Below are 9,562 nucleotides of genomic sequence, written 5' to 3' on the forward strand. Positions count from 1 at the left end.
ATCATCCTGATCCCTATTAGTGAGTGATCAAACAAGGTAAAAAAGAAGAACAATCCACGACTAGGCATAGTATCAAGAGATCCTGTCGGATGCCTAACAAATCTCGAGAAACAAGAAAAGCATGACCAATTGAAGGGTTCGACTGCCCAAGGAGTTCCACTTGATGGCACAACACCGGTTATTGTCCCCTTGTTGGCTACCAAAGAACACACGGTTTATTTATTTGGAAGTTCATATCTTCACCTGAAAATTGTTCAAGTTTTGGTGTTCAAACCGAAGCTTTAAAATTCACGTTAAAGCGCACATCTACAAGTTTAATCTAAATTTAGATTTCCTCACTGGTCATGTGTCTAGTGCTCGACAGCAAGTTTTGAGGCCTCTTAGTCAAGTTACGTACCCTGTCGGCACGTGCATGCTGCTCCCGTTTCCATTTCATCCCCAACCAACATAGGTAGGTGCCTGCATATATAGGAAGCAAACATAGGTAGGTGCCTGCAATACTGCATCGTCTGGGAAGCTTTTGCCTTTGCAGCACTGAGAAGATGAGCATGCTCAAGTGTTTCCCGCAAGGTCTCGCCATGCCGGCACAGGCGCATCCAACCTGGTACGTACGAAGGCTCCCTTCCCCACGCAAATATGCACGCGATGTGACGACCATCCAACTAGGCGTGCGATTTGATTCGGCGAGCGGATGAAGTGGAATCGTTTGTACGTGCAGGTGTAGGAGCCGGGCTGCGGCGAGAGCTGGGAGATGGGCCTGCAAGGTCACCGCGACAGCTAATTTCGAGGACACGGTGACGGGGATGCCGGCGCAAGAGCAGGCGGAGGCGGAGGTGGTGCGGAGTCTGGGCCTGAGCGGCTGGGTGGAGGAACAGCTGCTGCCGCTGCTCACCCCGGTGGACGACGCGTGGCAGCCCAGCGACCTGCTCCCCTGCTTTTCCCTCTCTGCAGCTGGCCTCTCCGCCGAGCAGCAGCCGTCGATGATGATGACGACGGAGGAGCTGCAGGCCCAAGCCTCCGGCGTTCCGGACGATGTGCTGGTGTGCCTGGTGGGCAACATGGTAACGGAGGAGGCGCTGCCGACGTACATGTGCATGGGCAACCGGGTTGCGGGCTACCGCGACGACACAGGCTGCAGCGACCTGCCCTGGGCGCGCTGGATCCGCGGTTGGACGGCCGAGGAGAACCGCCACGGCGACCTCCTCAACCGCTACCTCTACCTCTCCGGCCGCGTCGACATGCGCCAGGTCGAGCGGACCGTCCACCACCTCCTCCGCAATGGCATGCAGATGCTCAGGCCGTCCAGCCCCTACCACAATGCAATCTATGGTTCCTTCCAGGAGCGCGCGACCTTCATCTCTCACGCCCACACCGCCAAGCAAGCTGCGCGCCACGGCGACCGCTGCCTCGCTAAGATCTGCGGCGTTGTCGCCGCCGACGAGAAGCGCCACGAGACGGCCTACACCAAGGTGGCCGCCAAGGTCTTCGAGCTCGACCCGGACGGAATGGTGCAGGCGCTGGCCGCCGTGCTGCGGGACAAGATCACCATGCCCGGCCAGCTCATGACCGACGGCCGCGACGCCGACTTGTTCGAGCACTTCTCGGCGGTCGCGCAGCGCACCGGGGTGTACACGGCAAGAGACTACGGCGACATGGTGGAGCACTTCGTGCGTAGGTGGAAGGTGGCGGACCTCGGCGGGGGGCAGCTGTCCGGGGAGGGGCGGCGCGCGCAGGAGTACGTGTGCGGGCTGCCGCGCAAGATCCGGCGGGTGGAGGAGCTGGCCCACGACCGCGTGATCAAAGCCGCAAAAGAGCCCGAGTTCGCAAGGTTCAGCTGGGTCTTCGACAGGCCAGTCTGCATCAGGAGCCTGATCTAGCCGTCCATCTACCAAATTCCACCCCAAAAGTATCTAATAAATTCCACCCCTAGAAAATCTACTACTCTATATGAATCACAAGCAGCGGCATCAGGATGAGGATGGTAGAGCCAAGTTTATACAGTAAACGTACTCTATATGATTTTGTGTGAAATGATGGTAGTTTATGTGTGAGCGAGTGTATGCATTTCTCTTTTGTGTGTATGTGCAGCAAACTCAGCTAAATAATTAGCTGCAATCAATTTATGTGTGTTTGTGTTGGTTTGCTCAAGCTGCAGTGCAGCACTAGTCTTTTGGGATAGTACAACACTATAAGCTAACGCGCGCTTCCGCGCCATTCTTCGCATGTGGGATTAACTACTCTTTTCTTCAACAGATTATTGCAGACGGTTGTTTCATTTTGGTTTATCTTTGCTGCCTTGGGTTTTAATTATGTTATGTTGGTGTTTTGCCATTCAATATTGTGCTGGTCTGCTGTTGGAGATGATATTTGTTCTGAGAGAAGAGTGAACTTGTTAGGGAGTATATGATTGTCATGTCCTTGCACGTTTTGGTCTTGGTGTCTGTCGGTGGTGATTGTGTGAGCCCCTTGTAAGCTCTTATTCCACGTTGAAACCATGGAATCGTTGCTAGAACACTCACATGGGCCGGCCATGATGCTCTACCTTGCTCAACACGGCTCCATGTTCGGTCACCCACTTAACATTTTTCCCCGCTTGCTTCACTGCTAACTCAGCAAAATTAGCTACTTAAAAAAGTTTATTAAATAAAAATTCTCCCATTTTAAAAACATTAGATTTATTTATTTTTGCTAATAAAAAAACAAAAAAAATTAAAAACGTGCGTGAATTTTAAACAATGTTCACGAATTAAAAAAATGTTTCTAAATTTAAAGAAGTTCAGACTTTAAAAATGTATATGAACTTAAAAATATTCATGAATTCAAAGAAATGTGCATGAATTCTAAAAAATGTTCATAGTTTTCTTCAATGTTCATGAATTCGAATAAATATGCATGAATTAAAGTGTGAAGAAAAAACTAAAATAAAGTAAAAAAGAAAACAAAACAGGAAAGAAGAAAAGCTAAAAAACACATAAAGAAAGACTAGTAAAACTGACAAAAAACACAGAAAAGAAAAAAATATGCCTCTTAAAACCCGCAAAAACCGTTTGATTCAAAGTGTATCCCATTACCATGTTGAACGGGGGATTGCCAGGATTATCGAAGAAATATTTAATGTTCCACACATAACCAACTTCGAGAGTTTTAGGAGGTTTCCCATCTTCACGAGTAGGAAGTACAACTAATATTTTTAGTGCTTGTCCTTTTCCCATAACTAAAGATAGAGAACAATTTAGAACAGGAAATAAAGTCTATGTAGAGATAAAGTCAACAAGTGCGCGTGCACACACACACACACATGAGAATATTCACCCCACGCTATTGCTCCCCGGCAACGGCGTCAGAAAAGGTCTTGATAGCCACAAGTGTAGGGAATCAGTTGTAGCCTTTTCATAAGAAAGAGTGTAGAATCCAACGAGGAGCTAAAGGTAGAATTAAAATTCTCCCAAGTTCTATCAACCACTGATACATTTCTACACGCACTAAACGATTGTTTTACCTAGAAACAAGAAATAAACTATTTTGCGAGAATAAACTAGAAGTACTTTGCGGGGATAAAAAGGTAGCTTTGCAAGATAATAAAGAACTTGGAAAAATAAAAGTTAGTTGCTGAATTGTGGAAGAACAATAAAGAAAAGGATTGTCCGTAGGCAATTGGATGTGAAACTATAGTGATAGTCATCATACTTATGAGGGAGAGACCTAAGCTAACATATTTTTCGTACATGGATCATATGTTCTTATGATTGGAACTCTAGCAAGAATCCGCAACTACCAAAGATTCAGTAAGGTAAAACTCAAACATGGCATTAAGTTAAAAGTCGCTTTAATCCCATATGCAATAACTCACGAACTTGGGTTTAAGTTTCTGTCACTCACCCACCATAAGCATACCGTTAACATACTGGACACCCTACAATGGGAATCTCGCACATTTATGCGAGATAGCGGGCACCATAGGATAGCACCATAATAACATACAACTCATATTAAACAGAGCATATCACAATTAACTAATGGAACAAAAAGAAATTACTCACACATAATAGATATGCAACACATCATTGAATAATAATATACAACATTAAACGCCATGTTTAAGTAGGAATTACAGCGGGGTAAGAGAGTACATCGCTGCACGCAGAGGAAGAAAGATGTTGATGACGGCGGCGAAGTTGTTGGAGATGATTGTTGTCACGATGGTTCCCAATGCAGCGCTCCGGTGCCACTGGGAGAGACGGGGAGAGAGGCGCCCTTCCTCCTTTCTCTTGCTTGGCCTTTCCCCTAGATGGGAAAAAGGTCTCCCTCTGGTCCTTGGCCTCCATGGCTCCCGGAGGGCGGGAGCCCCTCCAAGACTGGAGCTCCCCCCCCTCTGTTTCTCCCTATTTTTGCGACTTTCTGGAACTGTTTCTGATACCGAGCACCGTTTCTTTTATAGCCGGAGTTTCGTAACTCCAATCCGGATGAAATTTTAACACGTCCCCCCTCCCCCTAAAATTAGCTTCCTTGCGACCGAATGAGAGCTCCAACCGACATACGGATTGCCCACATGGACACATGGCGCAGGTGGGCACTAGGCTGCGGGTCATCCATGTGGAGCCCACGGGCGTCGCCTTGTGTAGATTCTTCCGCCAAAAATTCAGATATATTCTATAAAAATCCACAAAAAAATTCAGGTCATTCCGGCTCTGTGATTTTTCACCTAAAAACCCCAAAACAAAGTAAACAGAAACTAGCCTTTGGCACTACATTAAAAGGTTAGTCCAAATAAAAATAATATAATTTGTTGCAAAAATATACGTAAAAGTGATATGATAATAGCATGAAACGGTAAACAAATTATAGACAAGTGAAGACGTATCAATATGCACCACAAAACTTGGTGACGACCTTTTGAATAGTGTACCGTCGATGGCTTAGAGACTTTTCATTGTGATCATGGATCACTTCCTAATCGTAGGGGTCGTAGTGATTTTGCTCATGGTAGAAATCATACCCACTTTGCCGAAAAGTTGTGCCTTTTTACTCTGTGCCTTGAAGCGGATCAACACTTTTGCCCAACCACACCAAAACAATTCATCATCTTTGTTTGAGTACGACCAACCCCTCTTCTTCTTTGCATCCACATCAGGCACGACCGACTGCTCGATGTCTGTCAACGTCTCTTGCTCCAGCTGCGACTTGTAGTGGTCATTGACTTGTTCATCTTTCCGGTTGCCGCAGTTGTGGATCGTGTTCATCACTGCCTCGTTGGTGGCCGCCGCCGAGCTTGGTAGAGGTATACCGCCAAACAGTGATCGAGCACCATCGGACGAAGGCTCCTCTGTGAAACCATGACCGGACCAACGCCTGCAACTATGTGAACAAATAGGCGTTGTTGAGGTCGATGATGTATAATGGAGGGTGGCTGGAGGCGAAGGTGAAGGAGACGCTAGAGTCCTGCGGCGATTGTTGTGTGTCAGGCTAACCGTATAGATGGCCGGTGTAGTAGTACGATGGCTTGTACCGGACAGGCCAGGGTGGCGATTCCCTTACATAACTAGCATGACAGTCCGATGTGTAGGAGGACTTCCAGCCTGAGTGGCCACACCCGCCTTCTTTCTTCGCCCTCTCCATCATGTGCCACTCTTGCCGTTGTACGAATGTGGTCGCTCGACTGGGCTCTGGGTCAAGTGAGACAAATAACCTCATGATGCAGCGAGACGAAGAACCTCGTGATGAGCTCCGGTGGATCCATTGCGGAGGCGGCGGACTGTGGAACGGTCCAGAACAGACTGGGTGGTAGCTAACGGGGCGGAGAGCACATGATTTGCCGTGGAAATAATGGGGGATTGCCAATTTTGCGAGCTCTAAGTGTCTTTTTTTTGTTGGTCCAGGGTGTCGGACATTGATGCGGCAGATGTCCACACTTCCCCAGAGCTCCCGTGATTTGGTGTCGGGTTGTGGGATTTCGAACATCTAGGCCGGTCTGGACCAGTTTGGAGATCCACGTTGGATGGCTAAAGTGTCCTAACCGCTCGGCCGGGACATTTACGGGAGTTTTGGTAATTCACGTTGGAGATGTCCTTAGGAGTGTCAAAATAGTAATTTTTCCCCTTTCCTCACTCTGACCAAATTTGTGTTCACACAATGAGCCCACACAGTATTCGTATGCATTCAATTGGGAAGATTTTTCATTAGTTTAAAGCAAGTATAATAGGTCCTAGTCAGCTGGTTGCAAGCTATTCATTCGAGCTGAAGGAAGATAATGGATGAGAGAGAAAGGAGCGGGTGCTAGTGATAACTTAAGGCCGGCGTTTCTTCCCCGGGAAAATATCCGGTGCACCAGACTCACGTTGCGCTTTTAAATTGTTTAAATAATTTTTTTTTAAATAGCACATTCACACAACATCAATGTAGGTTGTTATAAAATTTCAAGTCAAAACTCGAAACATAACTCGAAAAAAATGACAAATTCAACACTGAATAGTAATAACATAACTTGAGCTTTAGATTTGACACATTATCACACTGATGTCAAATTTATTATTTTTGTATCTCAAACAATGTTTCAAATTTTGATATGAATTTTTGTGACATCATACATTAATGTTGTGTTAATGTGCTAGATTTTTTTCAGATTTATTAAAATGTTCTATGGCATCCAATGCATAGGTAGCACCACAAGTACGAGTGCACGGGATACATTCCCTTCTTCCCCCTCCCACGGTTGTGTTCTTTCTACCTCTCCCCATATGCAAGCATTTAACGCTATAGCCAGTCTAGTAGTAATCTATAGCCAACATATTATATGAGTCATAGAGCCAGCACCGATCTCCACGAGGGGACCGGGGGTGGATTCTTCCGTGGTAAATACACTTTCAACTGCAACTCTAAGTTTCCTTGCGTTCTGTAGGTGCACATATATACAGAGCAAACATGCACGGGCTCAATACGTTGCCTGCAATACAGCATCGTCAGTGAAGCTTTTGCCTTTGCAGCACTGAGAAGATGAGCATGCTCATGTCTTTCCCGCACGGTCTCGCCATGCCGGCACAGGCCCATCCAAGCTGGTACTTACACGAAAGCTCTCTTCCTCACACACATATGCACGCGATGTGATGAGCAAGCGAATGAAATGGAATCGTTCATGCATGCAGGTGTAGGAGCCGGGTTGCGACAAGAGCTGGGAGATGGGCCTGCAAGCCCACCGCGACAGCTCATTTCGACAACACGGTGACGGGGACGCGGGCGCAAGAGCAGGCGGAGGCGGAGGTGGCGCGGACTCTGAACCTGAGCGGGTGGGTGGAGAAGCAGCTGCTGCCGCTGCTCACCCCGGTGGAGGACGCGTGGCAGCCCAGCGACCTGCTCCCCTGCTTCTCCCTCACTTCAGCTGGCCGCTCGGCCGAGCAGCAGCAGCCGCCGTCGATGATGATGATGACGACGGAGGAGCTCCAGGCCCAAGCCTCCGGCGTGCCGGACGACGTGGTGGTGTGCCTGGTGGGCAACATGGTGACGGAGGAGGCGCTGCCGACGTACATGTGCGTGGGAAACCGGGTGGTGGGCTGCAGCGACGACACGGGCTGCAGCGACCTGCCCTGGGCGCGCTGGATCCGCGGGTGGACGGCCGAGGAGAACCGCCACGGCGACCTCCTCAACCGCTACCTCTACCTCTCCGGCCGCGTCGACATGCGCCAGGTCGAGCGGACCGTCCACCACCTCCTCCGCAACGGCATGCAGATGCTCAGGCCGTCCAGCCCCTACCACAACATCGTCTACGGTTCCTTCCAGGAGCGCGCCACCTTCATCTCCCATACTCACACCGCCAAGCACGCCGCGCGTCACGGCGACCGCTGCCTCGCCAAGATCTGCGGCGTCGTCGCCGCCGACGAGAAGCGCCACGAGACGGCCTACACCAAGGCGGCCGCCAAGTTCTTCGAGCTCGACCCGGACGGGATGGTGCGGGCGCTGGCCGCCGTCCTGCGGGACAAAATCACCATGCCAGGCCAGTTCATGACCGACGGCCGCGACGCCGACCTGTTCGAGCACTTCTCGGCGGTCGCGCAGCGCACCGGGGTGTACACGGCAAGGGACTACGGCGACATGGTGGAGCACTTCGTGCGGAGGTGGAAGGTGGCGGACCTCGGCGGTGGGCAGCTGTCCGTCGAGGGGCGGCGCGCGCAGGAGTACGTGTGCGGGCTGCCGCGCAAGATCCGGCGAGTGGAGGAGCTGGCCCACGACCGCGCGATCAAAGCCGCGAAAGACCCCGAGTTCGCAAGGTTCAGCTGGGTCTTCGACAGGTCTGTCTGCATCAGAGCCTGATCCAACGGTCCATCTACTAGACTTCACCCCTAATAATATATGGAAATAATAAATCCAAAATGTCTGGTGTTTGATCATGGCAAATCGAACATGTTCGATGGCAACTCTAGAGACACGAGGATAGCAAGTTTAGTTGACATGCATGGCAATTTTCTGGCACAAAATACACTGAGCCCAGACTTGCATGTTTATCAACTAAACTTAACGTTCTCCCATCACTAAACCATAGAAACATTCGATTTGCCAAGGTCAAATCCCGAACAATCGGACGTCATGGGGGTCCATAATATAATATCTAGTAAACTCCAAGGCCATGAATAACAAGCAGCGGCAGGAATCGTCGTCGCAATCAGTCTCGAGTACTCTGTTCTGTTGCATGCTACCTTAGTACTATTGATTGGAGTTGAGCCACTGAGTCGAGCAGGTTAATTAGCTGCAAACTATGCAAAGTGTGTGTGTTTCTTTCTTGAACCAAGTTTATGCAGTGCACTTGTACTCTATATATATGATTCTGTGTGAAGTGATGGTAATGTTTGCGTCAGGCAGCATGTGCATTTCTCTGTTTTGTGTACGTAGTTGCAAACTCAGCTAAATAATTAGCTGTAGTAATCTATGCAAGTTTATTTGTGTTGGTTTGCTCAGGCTCCAGTGCTGCACTACTCTAGCAGAACCAAGTTTTCGCAGTAACTAGCAACTGGCACATGTGTTGCAATGGATCTAAAATAGACTAATATATGTTCACAAACCTGGGAAAAGAAATATCACACCCTTTTAGGTATTTACCACTACAAATACATTTGGCTTCATCCCAAATTCATTGCTCTGGTTTGGATGAACTGCCCGAAGGATTAGACTGGTCTGGAGAGGTTGAGGGGTTTTCTACAAATATGGAGCAAAGTGGCCGTGGTTTTTTGTCAAAATATTTTTGAAGACAATGTATTGTATGATAAGTGTTTTAATAGTCTCCGGTCGGTAAAGGTTGTGCAGACTCACGTCCAACTAGACTAGAATAAAACACAGTTGATGGTTCGGTTCCACTGGCCATGTAGTGTTAGGATGCTAGACGGATAGTATGCACTCGAGTGGATCTGAGGCCGGTTTTGAGAAATCGAAATCCGGGTTTAGTTAAACTATCAAATTGAACATACCCAACCATAAGATGCAGCGATAGGCCTCTATTAGTATCAATACCACATGCATATGTGTCCTAGACCTGAAGCCCGCACATGTGCCCTGGATGGTGACCAACCTACTAAGGGTC

The 9,562-nt window shown here is 48.6% G+C and overlaps 2 protein-coding genes across 2 annotated transcripts; both read left to right on the forward strand.

Moving 5' to 3' along the window:
• Nucleotides 1-453: 453 nt before the first annotated feature.
• On the forward strand, nt 454-2,142 carry LOC109763251 (acyl-[acyl-carrier-protein] desaturase 4, chloroplastic). Its single transcript, XM_020322099.4, has 2 exons — nt 454-604; nt 719-2,142. The coding sequence occupies exons 1-2, from the start codon at nt 543-545 to the stop codon at nt 1,875-1,877; spliced, it is 1,221 nt and encodes a 406-aa protein (XP_020177688.1). The 5' UTR covers nt 454-542; the 3' UTR covers nt 1,878-2,142.
• Nucleotides 2,143-6,916: 4,774 nt separating this feature from the next.
• Nucleotides 6,917-8,937, forward strand: LOC109763252 (acyl-[acyl-carrier-protein] desaturase 4, chloroplastic-like). The gene is made up of 2 exons (XM_020322100.4): nt 6,917-7,052; nt 7,140-8,937. The coding sequence occupies exons 1-2, from the start codon at nt 6,991-6,993 to the stop codon at nt 8,299-8,301; spliced, it is 1,224 nt and encodes a 407-aa protein (XP_020177689.1). The 5' UTR covers nt 6,917-6,990; the 3' UTR covers nt 8,302-8,937.
• The last annotated feature ends 625 nt before the right edge of the window (nt 8,938-9,562 follow it).

The sequence above is a fragment of the Aegilops tauschii genome, chromosome 5, assembly GCF_002575655.3.
Source record: "Aegilops tauschii subsp. strangulata cultivar AL8/78 chromosome 5, Aet v6.0, whole genome shotgun sequence".
NCBI classification, from domain to species: domain Eukaryota; kingdom Viridiplantae; phylum Streptophyta; class Magnoliopsida; order Poales; family Poaceae; genus Aegilops; species Aegilops tauschii.